Source organism: Cercospora kikuchii, assembly GCF_019650295.1.
Source record: "Cercospora kikuchii DNA, contig_00009, whole genome shotgun sequence".
Lineage (NCBI taxonomy): Eukaryota > Fungi > Ascomycota > Dothideomycetes > Mycosphaerellales > Mycosphaerellaceae > Cercospora > Cercospora kikuchii.
The window spans coordinates 522,688-537,404 of record NW_025408590.1 but is presented as its reverse complement, the minus strand read 5'-3'; the positions used below and the strand labels follow the sequence as shown (position 1 = coordinate 537,404).

Genomic DNA, 14,717 nt, shown 5'->3' with positions numbered 1-14,717 from the left:
CACGCTGACCGTGATCCCCTTGAGTGAGCTTCACGACAGCGCCATTCGATTCGATCTTCTTCACGACAACCGCTTTCACTTTACGACTTTCATTCCCGCCAGCCTCCGCATGCTACCACACCACAGCACAACGAGCCATGGCGGCCAGCAGCAAACTGCCGAACTTGACACGATGCTGGACTTTGCGAGATGCTGCCGTCAACTGGTGTGTATTTTCTTTGATTCGGATTTCCTTGAGCTTTGAGAGGGCGCATCGCATGGCATGGGGTGTAGAGAATGCTGAGCGTTCGAGCAATGGCGGAACATTGAGTGGCGATGAGACTGAACATGCTTTGTATGGCGTTGCCGTTGTTTTGAGAGATACCCCCCAAAAGTTGTTGATTTGCGATAGCGTTGCTTTGACAGACATCCAGAGAGGTGCAAATACACTCGTTGAAATTAAGAAGCATCTTCACACTTCTCGGTTTTGGTACCGCCCGGTCAGTACTTGGGAGTTCTCGTCCAGCATGGTCAATGCTGCGCGAATGGTTGCAGTCATGGCATAGGTGGTGTCGCCGTGATGTTTCTGGAATGGCTCCTGCCTGCAGATGGGTAGCAGCAGCGTGGTGACCAGTTCTCAGCCTCCCACGGTATCCCGAATCCTCTTCAAATTCAACTCGCCTTTCCTACCCCAGCCTTTCTGCCCGGGAGCGACACTGGGCCGGAAGTCCTCATACATGTGAAATCCTCTCTTGCTCAGCTCTTCCTCTTTGCCCTTCCATCCTTTTAACGCTTCCAGCATCGCCTTTCTGACCTTATCGTAGTTCTCATCTCCTCCATATTTCTTCTTCAAAGTGTCCTCTTTCGCTTTCTTGGGCTGATCACCAACCACAGCCAACCCATCTTTCAGCTTGAGATGAAAGCTCATGACGTCGACTTCTTCTAGCTCAGCCTGATCCTTTTCGCGCTTCTGTTGCTTGGCTGCTTGTTCGGAGCTGTCAGGCTTATCGATCTTGCCTACTGAGCGGCCTTTCGAGATGGCGGCGAGAGTGCTGATGGCGGAGCCAACGCTGAGGCACGTCGGCCAGGCGAGAGATGGGTGGAGAGTTTGGGTGATGCAGGCTCCCCAAAGCTCTAGCACAGGAGCGCGATTGATTGTGACAAGTTCATCCTCGACTTCGTCTTCGACATTGGCGTCTAGATTTCCCGACTCCGGCTCGATTTTCGTTTGTTTTGTGGGCGTGTTCTTCGCCTTCTTCGCAGGTGTGGACTTCGTGGTGGAGGCTTTGCGTTTCGTACCGGCAGTGGCATTGGGTGAGGCATTTTTACTAGTCTTCGCTGTACCATTCGACTGACTTCTCGTGGTCGGCATCTTGACGGTAAATCGCGATTTGTGGCTTGTTTGCCACTGAAAAGCAAACTGCCCGTGTTTTAGCACCGGAACGCGACTATACGCGTGTTTCGATCCGGATTACGGAATCAGAGAGGTGAAAGTCTGTTATAACTGGTATGTGAACATTCAACACATCATCTGGTTTGGAGTTGACAACAAAGAAGTGTAGTATATTCGTTGGTAGACTAAATGAACGCGTTGATGAGGTGATGTCACGAAACAGCTCACAGCTCTCCGCAGATCTCCGCAAGGAACCGCGCCGCGTCCCGCCTGCCTAGCCACCAACATCACCTCACCTCTGTCAACTCGTGCTTCATTTCGTGCTTACTGAAAGCATCTCAAAATCTTGCAGAAGATCAAAGAGTTGGACTTGTACCACTACACGACTGGAGTCTTAACAACAAAGAAAGATATGAAAACGAATGAAATCTTGCAAAAATGGCATGGTTCGCCCATTCAAAGCCTCTGTCTAAATGTTACATCTTGTTGACCTGTCACTCTATTCAGCAAAATCGTGGTTCCTCATACCCGATTTCAAGGTCAACGCTCGACTTGCGTCCGCACTGTATCGTCAAAAAGTGGCTCACATCTACTCTTCAGACTCCTCCATGGCAGTAGGCTGTTGCCACACTTTCTTCTCAGCAGTCGGCTTCACATCGCAAACTTCAGGGACCAGCGCAGCAGCATCAAAAGGCTCGTCACCTTTCACAGCATCTCGTCTCGGAACCTTAGACTGCTCACCAATGTCCAGACCGATAAGCCTGTTCACCAAATCATCCTCCTTGCTCTCGAACTCTTTGACCCTCTTCTCCATGGCTTCAGCTTCCTTCCTCTTCAAAGCTGCTTGCTTCTCCAATTCTTCTTGTTCTTGCTTGACCGTCTTGGCTTCTGAGCGAATGGTCTCGAACAATCGCGTGTTACCTTGGAGAAGGCCCTTCTGCTCCTCGAGAAGCTCGCGCTTTTTGCGTTCTAGTTGCAAGATTCGTTCTTCCATGAGGGAATGGTCTCGCTCGAGAGTTTCGATTGCAGATTGGTATGCAGGTTTGACATCATTTTGGGACTCGGTCGCCGCAGTGCAAACAGGCTCGTTGTCGCGTCGCGCGGTTTTGTCTTCTAAGGTCTTTCCTTCTGCATCGCGTTTGGCTGCTTTGCCAGCGGGAGCCTCGTTTCCTTCATGGCATTTGGCATCGGGAGCAATTGGAGGCTGTTCCATAGCATAGCTTTTGGTGGGTTTGGCATCGCAGCTTGCAGTCATGTCGGCTGCTGCCTCTTCCGTCATATCGCAATCGGCAGTTTCCTCAGCTGAGGTTTCTTCATCGACGACATTATATTTAGCTTCAGTATCAGCTGAGATCTCGACCGTCGCACCAGTGCTAGAATAGTCGTCAGCTGGATTCTCGCACGCCGCAGCGGGCGTGCAAGGCTTGTCATTCGGATCCTCGCTCTGCACCTCGGACCTAGAGGTTCGATAAATTTCCTCAAGCTGCTCTGGAATGCTGTCGAGGTTACGATTGAACCGGGCTATCAGTTCAGTCTCCCAGTCTTCAAGCTTCCTGGGCTGGATACTGGCATCCCTCTTCGTGGTCACCGGTCTCTCAGCCTTGAGACACTCCTCTTCTTTGAGCTTTATTTCTTGCCTGAGCCTTGCTTCTTCCCAGAGCCCCTCTTGTTCTTTGAGCTGCTCTTCTTGTCTGAGCTTCTCTTGTGCTTGAAGCATTGCATTCACTTTGAAGTGATGCTCATGCCATTTGCTCACAAGTTCGTACACACCGTTCGGGTCCTCATAAACGTAGTGTCGCAGAGTCGATTCACGAAAGCGAATGAATCGCATCTGCTCTCCATTGCGGTCGATCTCGCGAGCTGGGAAGGCGTGCTTGTCTGCGCTGCGAATGATCTGTCGCTGGGATCTACTGACGCGTCCTGTTTTGGCACGACTTAGCTTGGTTGAATTCTCAGGCTTGCTTTCAGCTGGCTGTCTGATTTCTGTCAGCTTCGCTCGATATCTTACCAAGAATGTGCGGATTCTGCCTTGCTTGACACGGGTCAGTCTGACGCAGCTACCAGGCTTGCATCCATTCGGTTGTCTCATGGTTTCTGGAACTCGAGATATCTACTGGAGACAGATTACGAAACTTTTTCTGAGACCGGCTCAGGCGGTAGTTCGCAAAACGTCGTCAGTGTCTTCCGAGGCCGCAGGACTGCTCAGCTGATTGGGACTCGAAGTGTGCTGAATGATGAATACACTTGTGTGTGCCAGTACATATACTTTTTCTGTGGACAGAGCTGACAGGCATGGACAATAGCGTTGTGACCATTACTCCTTTGTGCGTTTCGGTGTTGTTCTTCTTCTTCCATACAATGCATCTCAGGCTTGTGGGAACAAAGGAAACTGCTCCAAGGAGGTCAATTGAAGCAAGCGCCCTCGGCCCACTGGTCATAGCTTGTCAGCGTTCTACCGTTGGATTCAATTTCATTGTCGCTCTTTCGTTTGCGCAATGCTCGTCGTCGTTACGCTTGTAACATCCGTGCCACCAGATTCTAAATGAGCATCGTCTGGCACCGTTCCCGGTCGGCTCCAAGCAGACAGAGAAGGCAGCAAATACTTTATAGCTGATCTGAGCTTAGAATCGTGTCGCAAAAAAAGAGCGTTCCTCTAAAGGGTGTTCGCTCTGGGTGATCTCTGTCGTCTTCGGCGAAGACAGAACGCCAAATCGCGGAAGATGTACTTCATTTGGCTCTGCGGGTACATTTGGTGCTGCGTTCACAACAACTGGCCGTGGTCCACTTGGTTCGCGAAAACGACCACTCCTCGAGAAGATCGAGAGCAATTTGGCGACTAGTGGCAGTATCGCCGGAAGCGAGGCGCAGATGACGCCTAGCAAGATCTCGAGTTGCGCATATATAGTGCACTTCGCCGCTGGTCAGTAATTTGAGAATCAGACCACACGCGGTAATGCAGACAATCGTACCAGAATTGACGTCCACGCCGAGTCCAGAATCTGATTCGCGGTCACAAACTGGGAGTCGAACAGAACTACACCTCGCATCACGCTGGCGATACAGGATCTTATACTCTAGTCAGACTTGAGCGTGCGGCATGAACATGAGATATACTAACTCACGATGTACTGAGGCTGAACAGCACGATGATACCAATCCGCCGACCACGCGATAGTCGAAGCTGCCACAAAGGCGGGATCAGAAGACCGATGATGCAAAAGCATGTCCAAGTCTCCCAAATGGTCTGCACTTTCCAAAAACTGAGCCTGTTAGCACGTAGATACAAACCTCACGATTCGAGACTTACAGTACTGCATCGATGCACTTAGCCGTGGCGTTCAGCTCTGGGGTCCACAAGGCTCGTATAGGTATGCACGATACCAAGGTGATAATAAACGTGACAATATTGGCGCACGTAGCGATGATGCCGAGAGACCAGATCAAAATCTTCCCGAGGCGTGAGACCAAGAGGCGAAGCAGTTGAAGCAATATTGATATCTTGGCGGTTGTGTTGGCGATAGTCCAAAGGAGGCATGCGGGATAATTCATCTATGAGTGTCAGTGGTCGGAACCTAGAGGGATCTGGAAGCTCACTCTTGCGATATTGTTCAGATTCCAAGTGGTCAATGCCACGATATGTCGGCCGTCTCCATAATGTACCTCTACGATCAATGTCAGGCAACCGCCGACTGTGAGACATGGCTTGCTTACGGAAAGCAACGAAGGCCACTACCGCCGTCATAAAGGCCTGAACTTGGAGTCAGTAAAGCCCAAGCCAACGGAAAAGGTAAAGGCTGAACGCACCATGCTTGCGACCATAAGCCAGTCGTCGAGACCGGTCCGGTTTGTGATCCATATGCGTGTGTACATGCGCAGAGCGACAATGAGGACGGAGGCACCATAGAAGCTAAACACCACGGCCAGCGCAAGCGGGCCTCTGCTTTCAGTCAGTAACCTCTGTTTCTCATCTTCTGGTACTCCTCGCCATAAGTCCGTCTCTGGTATATACGCGTGGCGTGACATTGATCAGCCGGCTTCTGGAGGCCCGGCTGGAGCGCCGTGTCATGTCTCTGTAGCTTCAGACTACTGTCTTCGGCCTGTAACCTTAATTTTCACGATCAGGTCGTACGGATAGCGGCGAGCTTCACGTCAAGTGCATTCAAAATAGGAGGTGTGCGGGACTTGGTAGCAATGAGCTGATCGCCGAGTCAGTACATAAGCGCTATCCGGCGGTAGCGGAAGTCAGGGACCAGGATGTCGCTCAATGATAAGGTGTGTTTCGAGGTTGTAGGCCTGCAAAGTTGAACGAACGCGCAGTGTACACTTCTGCGGTACCGTAGCAGGATAGATACTCACGCATATATACTTCTCTCTTGAACAGAGCGGACCGCACATATAACAGCTTGGTAGGCATTGTTCCTTTGCGCATCTTCACGTTCTTCCGTGCAATGCATCGTACAAGAGACACTGCTTCAAGGAGGTCAAAGTCCTGTGGAAGAAAGATGTTCGGTGGAAGCATTGTGCGTCCTGTGGTAGTTCATTGCCAATACGTCCAAAAGATGCGAGAAAGCACGATTGATGAAGTTCCTGGAGGCGATTGCATTCAAGAGAGCAGAGAGAGGAAAGCTTGTTTTTTGTCCCAGCACTTGTTAACGCCTTCCGTTTCAGTCTCCATTCCCGTTACTCCACCGACTTTCCTTCCACCATCGTCCTCACACACGCTCATCAATGTATACATCCCGCGCACCGCTGATGCTCCTGGCGTCCGTTGCGAACGTATTCGGCAGAGATCCTTGACTGAAAAGAAGGCAAAGTCTCGTGACCAGTTGTGGACGTTTCCCGCTTCGGCGCGAAGTTACCATACAGGAAACCCTGGCGCTCCATTGCGGTTGCAGGCGCAAGAGCCGTACGAGGCGCATCAAAGCCGATTTCGCTGTCTTTCTCACGATCTGCTGTCCGAGCATACTCCGTCTCTCGTATAGTGAGGTGGACCGCCAACTGAATGCGAGCGCAGCTGCGGCAGAACCTCGATGACAACCACGTGGTCAGAGTTCACCTCAGCCATCCAGGGACCCATCAAGATCTGAAACAATGCTATCACTGCTCGGCATGCAAAGTGCAAGTCTCTATGACCACAGATCATGCGTCGACATGCGGGCGGACATCGCGAGAGCATGCCGAGGTCTTGTAGAAGCGCAAAGGATTTCCTGATGACCGGCATGTCAAGACACCTTCGGGACATCTACAGAGCATACGGCATCTACTTGGTTGGTCATGGTCTTTTGCGGCAGGCAGCTGATTCGTGTAGTCTCCATGCGGTATCTGCCTCAGTGAACGTGCCGCCTTTTCTACAGCATGTGGGACACCGACTCGATGCTGACATGCCGGTCGTCGTGCGTCCTGCATCTGTGCGCATCAGGAACCAACATCTGATGAACGTCACAGGCAAGGGCTTCCTTGTGCAACCGAATCTCTTGATTGAACAGATCCGTACCACCTGCATTCACCATGTCCAAGGCTGGCGCTTCCCCGAGGACACACCTCGGGTTGTACTTGAAGACAGTTTCAGATCATGCTCAGTGACGCAGTGTTCGCATCCTCTGCGCAGAGCATCACAGCTCACATCACCGGTGTGCGATATTTCTGCCCAAGAATCCGTTGCTTGAGGGGACATCACACACTCTGCCGAGACCATCTTGGCTTGCGGGAGTCCAAATGTGCTCCTGTCAATCCCTTGAGCAAAGTCCAGGCTGGAGCTCAACGACATTGCCTACCCGGCTTCCGGTATGGGTCAAGTGCCTTCCCCGGATTGACCCATGGGACTACGTAGCCGGCATACATGCTGGTGCCGATCCATTCGAGACGAACACCCTCTCAATGCGAAGAACCACAATTACTGAAACATGTTCTGCAAAGTAACCGAGCAACACACGCTGTTCAACAAATGGTATGCGAACGCCCACCAGCAATGAGCGACATCTTTGTTCGTGCGCCTAATTTCGACCTTTGTCGCCTGTGCTGCCCTTTTCGACCAGGTCTACAAGGTTAAGGGTCGTAAGTTCAGTGGCCTTGGCCGTTCTGTTTGCTGATTGACAGGGATAGACATGGTAAGGCACATGTCACAGACAGCATCACACCAAGGTATCCCCGAGCGTACCCAAAGTCAAAGAGTTGAGCATATTAACATGGGACTGTCTCAGTGCTCGTTACCGCGCAGCGCCTCCTCTCCTTCGCCAGACGCTGACTACAGCATACACTCCTTTCGATCAACCAACTGCAGGCTTCCCACTCAGCCACTTCGTATTGCGACATGTTGCGATCATTGGTGCTCGCCACAGCATTGCTGTGTCACTCATTTACAGTATTTGCTTCGGACCATGGACACAAACACCACAAGGTTTTCCCGCGACATCCTCTTGAAGAGGATCATTGGACAGACGAGGAGAAGCTGAGGAAGAGGGAGATCTATGCGCGCAACAAAGAAGCTGCAGACAGGAAGGAGTCTACGAATTGGATCGAGCCGGGCTATGAATATCTGGAATACAACAATGAGTGCTTGAAGCACCACAACTACCACCGGAACAATCACATGGTAGGATAGCAACAGGAGATTCCGCGCGCTCGTACCGAATTGACTCGATCCCAACAGTGCTACGACCTCGTTTGGGACGACGCGCTAGCCTACACAGCACAACTCGTCGCAGAAACCTGCGTATACGGACACAACCTGTACGTCTCGTCATCTCCCCTTCCTCAGAACTTCCAACTGACCTCTCCATAGCGCATACGACTACGGCCAAGCAGGCCAAAACATCGCAGCCGGAATCCCAGCCTACAATGTCTCAGGCGTCATCACAGAACTCTGGTACAATGGCGAATATCCTTACTTCACGTACTACTACGGCCAACCGCAGCCTGACTACACTTACTTTGAACAATGGGCCCACATGACACAGATTGTTTGGTGTAGTACGACGAATGTTGGGTGTGCGACACAGTATTGTCCGTATTTGGCGAATGCCGGTAGTGTGGAGGGGTATTATACTGTTTGCAATTATAAGACGCCGGGTGAGTGTGATTTCTGTGATGGGGTTCGAGTGGTGTGCTGATGTGATTACTGTAGGAAATGTCGAGGGACAGTATGCGCAGAATGTCTTCCCGCCGCAAGGAGCGCCGGATATTCATTGGGATCAGTAGAGGTCTGACTATTCCCGATTGGGTTGGGTCGCTTTGTTGTGAGTACTGCGACTCACCGTTGGACTTGGAACTGGCGTCACGAGAGATGGAAAGGCATATACCCGGAAAGTCTTGTACAATAGGCGGCATGAGTATGCAGCGGCATAGAACCACTGATCACTGGTGTGATGTCCGTGTATACTGTTCAGACCATTATAGACTACAGCAAGCAGAAAGCGGAAGTCCTTTTCCATCCGATCTGCTCGAGATGACGGCCGAATGTTTCATCACCTCGATCTCGGATGCTTTCCTCCGTACATACATCTCTGCCAACCAGAGGCAAATCTGACATGTTGGAAACACTTCAGCTACCACGAAGCACAGCGAACAGAGCAACGCAAGGCGATTGAATGCGATGTCACAGCTTTTGTCTACAAATCGGCATCGTTCTCCTGGCTTCCACGCACTTCACTTTTGACACAGGCAGCTCACATCACATTACAGTATTTTCTTTACATCAACGCATCTGCCTTCTCATCACTAGGTTTCCATTATCAATCCAGAGCAGCCCATGCATTTCAATGCCGACCATCTCAGCACAATGAACTTCAAACCTATCAATATGAAAATCTAACAAGAGTACGATGGATCTCCGACTCCGCTTCCAGAAGAGCCACTGAGCGACTCCGTCTCCACACCCACAGACGAAGTGGACATCAAGCAGGAAGAGAATCAACAAGCAAGACTTTCTCCATCACCCCCAATCGATCTCAAGAAAGCATCTCGAGAGACGCTGCGCAAATTGGTCAGTCTCAGCTTCTCCTCCTCTCCAGTATACACTCATTAACTTGATGCGAAGGCCTGTGAAGGATCTCTCGAGGCTTCAGAGCTTTTGAGTGAAAGGCGGGCCAATGACCGCGCGGGCTACGAGAAGAGAAAAGTGCACCTGGCCAATGGGAGGGCGAGTACGCTGGCTTCGTATGAGAGGCAGAGGGAGAATGGGAAGAGGCGGAGGGAGAGGAAGAAGAGAGAGGCGGAGAAGAGAGCCGGAGCAAGTGGAGTGAGTGAAGATGTAGCTGAGGAGAGTATGGAGAGCAGCAAGACTCAGGAGGCGCTGCCGGAGGATATGTCGAAAGGACTTCTGGAAAAAGATGAAGAAGTGAGTGCAGAAGTAGAGGACACGGAGATGAGAGAAGTTGAGGAGAAGGTCGCCAAGATCGATGAGCAGAGATGGGATCGCGAGATTTGCTGGAGCATCTATGAAGCGCTGGGCTGGTAAAGAGAAGACAAGTGAAGGTCGACGACACTAGGCTCAACACCATCGCTCTCGAGAGCTCAACCCTTGACAATGGCTACCTTCAAGATGTTCCTGCCCAAGTCAATTGTCGCCGCTGCCTATCCATCACAATGGCACCACCCTCATTGTCACTTCCGCCTCACCGCGCCGCTGCCTCACTTGTCAATGGAAAGTGGATCCAGCACACCGCCACCGGCGTTTCTGGCTGCAGCTGCACATGTGCTTGCTCTGGCTGCCTGAGCACGCCAACAGTTCTGACCGAACTTCACATGCCGTCTCACACGCCCTCTCACGCTTGAGTCCGCACATCAACCGTTTTCTCTTCAATCTTGTGCCACTTCCCCCTCCCCCTCGCCATTCACGCTCACACGCACATGACAACGCTCACTCCTGCGCCAATTCACCACCACCTCACGATGCATACCAGAGCCATGACGGCCACGAGCCGACCAACACTCACGCCGCCGGAGATCGATGGCGCTTCCTGGGGCACCCTTCCTTCGCAGCCCTTCCGCCACTTCACCGACACTCGCTCTGCTCATGTCCAAACTCTCCCTCACAGCGACAGCGGCCTGTTCACCAACTACAAGACTCCTTTTGGCGAAGATCACGTCAACGCTCCGCCAACGAAGTTGAACTGCACCACACCGAACTCGAGCCCGCCAGTCGCGCCAGTCGCATCAGTCTCAATTCGTCAGAGTACTCGCACCGCCTCGAGCAAGGACACCTCCGTCATCCCAGGAGCCACGGCAGATGATACCATCGATGTCGACTCGCTCACTCCACAGCCTCAGCACCGCCGCACTTCCACCAAGGGTAAGAAAGCGGCTAGGGGCCGCTCTCTTGGCGAACGCAGTACCAAGCCCATCAAGCAGCTCCGCATGCTCGCTGAGAACGACAACTTGGACGCTGCTCTCAAGCTCGGCTGGTCCGTCGAGCGTCTGACTGAGATCTTCAATCGCAACAAGGCTGCTCGTGGCATTCACACCATTTCCCCGATGCAGCCAATCGATGACCCGGAACTCCTCGCTCGAATTGAGGAGAGAAAGCACAATGCCCGAGTCGCTACCCAGCGACGCACCAATCGCCTCAAGGAGAGGGCTCACAATGGAGACTTCGAGGCAGCCAAGAAGTTGGGTCTGGGCAAGAAGACCATGGACAATCTGTTCCCTCAGCCTGCCGGAGACAGAGATGGAGAGCAAGTGAAGCGGGAGCATGAGTCTCTGTCGCCGACTGAGCCGAGAGATTTTGAAGAGGACATGCGGCGCAGCATGGAGCATGGACACTTCGATCGGTATTCGCGAGCTGGTAGTATGGCAGTGAGTGAGATGGGCAACCGGGCTCTCAAGGTCGAATCAGGAGAGACACCGTTTCTTCCTCCACGCAGCACAGCGCGCGCTGGTGGTGGTCAGCGCACCACTCTTCGAGATTCCTGGGGTAGGCAGACCGACATCCCGGCCTTCCAACCTGGCCCTCCATACCGTGCCGCTACTCCTGTCGTTCCTTCCAACTGGCCAAACCAGTACCCAGCCACCATGGCGCCACCAAACGGCCTGCCACCACCACCACTGCCATCGAATGGCTTGCCACCAACCACATACCCAACTCACGCGCACCAACCAGTAGCCCAGGACATGGCCCTCCAGCTGGCTCTCGAGCGTCGCGAGCGTCTGCTGGTCCTCGAGTGGGCGCACGCACGAGTCGCAGAGACTGATAACAAGATTGTTCAGTACCAGGCCTACCAAGCGCGCCAGAATTCCATCTTCCACAACCACCTCAACGCGGCCGATCGTCGTCAAGTCACCCAAAACGGCCAGATTCCAGAGTCTGCTGCTGCCGACAGGGACTGGACTTTCGTCAACCAGACTGGCCAGGAAGCTTCCGCAGACGACGTGCACATGGTAGAGTGAACTCTTCCGCATTCAACGACTCCCACTCAATCATCTCGCTTGCAGCACTGGCAAGCTCCACGATCACGACTCTTACCATCACGAAGCATCTTGCGAGTTTCTCCCTCTGCCACGACCCCAGTACTTGAGAGATCTTGACTCTTCCCCACCCCGAAAACGAAAACGACTTGTAATGATCGAAACGAAACGACACACGTAGCAACGAGCAACGACTCTCTTCTTGCATCTTTCCCCGGCGCTTGCGTCCTTCTTCAGCCATTCTTGATGCACCGTCGACACAAATTGCCCCGCGACCGCGGACGGCAGATATCGGAGACGCTGGACGCTGCGATGATCATGAGATTTTGCGAAGGAGGCATATTTGGAGCATAACTTATGGCGTATTGAGCTTTTCGACTGGCTTTATGACTTGCAGAGGATATCTCAGAGTGCGAAAGTGGAGTCCTTGTGCCTTGCCACGATGGATTTGGTAGATGCGTACCCTCTAGGACTGACTTTAGTATGGATGAATGAGATATCTCTATTGCCTCTGCCATTCCACGTCGTAATTTGTTCCCGATATTGGTTCTCTCATTGGCGCAACGTGATGTCCATGGTAGCTGATAGCTAATGCTCTTGGTCTTTGCAGAAGCTGCTACTTCGCTCAGGGAAAGCCGCATTGTTGCGCCCGTCCACAATGGTAAGGATGTAAGTCGAAGATGTTGCGCAATTGCAAATACAACATCGGACCTTTTCGACAGATGCTTCCCCGACTTACAGCAGTGCCGTTGTGGCCATTTGTTGCAATGTTTTCTGGTCCAGGGCCAAAGGGTCTAACTACAATCCCACCAAACCGGTCCAGCGCTGGAGGAAGTGTGTCACGGAGTCTTCGGGATCGGGGTCCTCTGCTTCCGTTGTTGCTGCCTCTTCATCAGAACCGAGCCTTTCAGATTCAGAGTTGTCTTCTTCCAATGTGGGAGTCCGCCCGTTTCTGTGAGACTGCCGCTCGGAATATGCTGCATGCTGAGATGGTTTCTCGCAGACAGGTAAGGGCTCAAGAGAATCTTGATGCTGGTGTTGGTATGGATCGAATGCATCGTCGTAATTGCTATCAGGCGGAGGAGGAGGAGGCGGCGGCGGTGGCCAATCGAACCGTGGGCCGCCCGAGGCTTGTGGTGGAGGAGGCGGAGGAGGCTGTAAGGATTCCTCATCGAAAGGGGGAAAATAAGGGTCGCGGTCCTCAGGAATTATGGTTCCCAGCATCATCGTGGCCTTCTTGTCCGATCTCTTGGAGTGGTGCTTAGGGGCTTCTCGTCTGGACCGGTGGGTAGCTGAAGTGACTATTGGGATGCGCGAAGACACTTGGTCCCTTGGCTCTGGCTTGATAGCTCCCAGTTCCGAGATTTTGCGTCGCAGACGGCTGGTCGCCTCAACGGTGTCTTCAAGGTAATTGTCAATGAGAAACATATCAACCCTACGTTTGTGTCGCCAATTCTCGGCCGCAGCATCGATGGAAGCGGTCAGGAAGCCAACGGTTTCAGCACAATGATGCAGCGCTGTGGCTACTACGTCGTGGTAACCAGCAAATGGTGGCTTCGAAACGTTGCGAGGGCTAGTTGGCAGAGTGTCGGCGCCGGGTTGAGCAAATGCTGTGATTGTATTCTCTATGCCTCGACTGGCGATGGTAGAATCGGATGGATTGGGACCATTGACGACCTGCACCTCCAAGTCTTCGAATCTCTTTTTCAACTCCGCATATCGCAATTCAGCACTGTTTTTCGACTCCACCAAGCTTTCGATTTGCAGTTTATCCAGTTTGAGCTCAACATCCACTCGCACGTCCGCCGCTGCAGCGACCTGCGTGACTTTGGCGCCGTACGCAAGCACACTCAGCATGAGCAGCAGCGTCGTTTTCAGCTTCTCCAGATTAGCACGAAGTAGGTCCAACTTACTGCTGCGCAGAGGCCACTTCATCTTCTCCGTCTTCGAAATCGTGATCGTCCCATTGACACCGGTTTTCATCGACTTTGTAAGCGCGACATCGACTTCCTGAAACGTCTCTTTACAGCCCTCTAGTACATCCACGAGATCATGGATCGCTTCTGGCTACATCGACGCATGTCAGATCCTCGTTTGAAGCATCTAGTCGTGTCAATCGCGACAATACGCAGAGAAGCACATACCGTACAGACTTTGCCGTTCCCGTCGCCCGTCAATTGCTCGTGGGTCCTCTGCAGAACCTTTGCCGTGAGCTTCACATCTCTTGCAACCTTTTTGACATCCTTCTCTGCGCTTTTGACAGACTTGTCGTAGTTGTAAAGTGTTGTCGCCAACGAGAATCCAGCTTCCGCAACTTGAATCACACTGGCGGCTGTACCGATCATCTCGGCCATCTTGGCAGAGAGCGAACAGTCGATGAAGGAAAGATTCGTATAGTCGACAATATGATCTAGCACTGTTGGACTGCGAATCATTAAGCTTCGATCATGGTCAAATTCAGAAATGAAAGCTTCGTGAGAAAAAGGCAGGAACTGAGAGCGAAAAATGTGTATCTGACCTGTTGCTGTAGTACGTGGCGCAGCTGCAGCAGCTGAAGCGCTCGCGAGCTGTAGGGCAGGGCTGTATGCATCTCAGCCCATCGCTAGTCGTGTGTTGCTCCACTTGCCCCGTTCCTCGCTTATCAGCCTACAAGTGCAACGATTAAGGGAGTAAGAGCAACAGCAGCGACAGATATGAATCTTGACGATGATGAGTACTGCGCTTAGCAGCGTTCACTGCAGCATCGCGAGAGCTGCCCAAGAGCTGCCTCTGAGCACCGAAAATGCTTGCAGCCAGTCATCCCGAGCTTGAGGCAAAAGCGATCAGAACACTATTATTCGAGACAAAAGAGGAAGCCAGATATCGGCCAATTTGAAAGGGAGTGTAGATGTAGGAGATGGACAAGACCAAAGCAGGGTCTAGTGGAAGTCGAACCGACTTCGCC

At 52.3% G+C, this 14,717-nt stretch overlaps 6 protein-coding genes across 6 annotated transcripts; 3 read left to right on the top strand and 3 right to left on the bottom strand.

Moving 5' to 3' along the window:
• Window positions 1-616: 616 nt before the first annotated feature.
• CKM354_001232500 (uncharacterized protein) lies at window positions 617-1,351 on the bottom strand (the record flags this gene model as incomplete). Its single annotated transcript, XM_044807845.1, has 1 exon — window positions 617-1,351. The coding sequence occupies one exon, from the start codon at window positions 1,349-1,351 to the stop codon at window positions 617-619; it is 735 nt and encodes a 244-aa protein (XP_044663780.1).
• A 610-nt stretch (window positions 1,352-1,961) lies between these two features.
• On the bottom strand, window positions 1,962-3,461 carry CKM354_001232400 (uncharacterized protein; the record flags this gene model as incomplete). Its single annotated transcript, XM_044807844.1, has 1 exon — window positions 1,962-3,461. The coding sequence occupies one exon, from the start codon at window positions 3,459-3,461 to the stop codon at window positions 1,962-1,964; it is 1,500 nt and encodes a 499-aa protein (XP_044663779.1).
• A 4,221-nt stretch (window positions 3,462-7,682) lies between these two features.
• On the top strand, window positions 7,683-8,569 carry CKM354_001232300 (uncharacterized protein; the record flags this gene model as incomplete). The annotated part of the gene is made up of 4 exons (XM_044807843.1): window positions 7,683-7,964; window positions 8,022-8,101; window positions 8,154-8,440; window positions 8,496-8,569. The coding sequence occupies 4 exons, from the start codon at window positions 7,683-7,685 to the stop codon at window positions 8,567-8,569; spliced, it is 723 nt and encodes a 240-aa protein (XP_044663778.1).
• Window positions 8,570-8,816: 247 nt separating this feature from the next.
• CKM354_001232200 (uncharacterized protein) lies at window positions 8,817-9,827 on the top strand (the record flags this gene model as incomplete). The annotated part of the gene is made up of 3 exons (XM_044807842.1): window positions 8,817-8,862; window positions 9,217-9,353; window positions 9,408-9,827. 3 exons carry the CDS (start codon window positions 8,817-8,819, stop codon window positions 9,825-9,827), a joined length of 603 nt encoding a protein of 200 aa, XP_044663777.1.
• Window positions 9,828-10,276: 449 nt separating this feature from the next.
• Window positions 10,277-11,755, top strand: CKM354_001232100 (uncharacterized protein; the record flags this gene model as incomplete). The annotated part of the gene is made up of 1 exon (XM_044807841.1): window positions 10,277-11,755. The coding sequence occupies one exon, from the start codon at window positions 10,277-10,279 to the stop codon at window positions 11,753-11,755; it is 1,479 nt and encodes a 492-aa protein (XP_044663776.1).
• An 816-nt stretch (window positions 11,756-12,571) lies between these two features.
• Window positions 12,572-14,127, bottom strand: CKM354_001232000 (uncharacterized protein; the record flags this gene model as incomplete). The annotated part of the gene is made up of 2 exons (XM_044807840.1): window positions 12,572-13,840; window positions 13,918-14,127. 2 exons carry the CDS (start codon window positions 14,125-14,127, stop codon window positions 12,572-12,574), a joined length of 1,479 nt encoding a protein of 492 aa, XP_044663775.1.
• Between the last annotated feature and the right edge of the window lie 590 nt (window positions 14,128-14,717).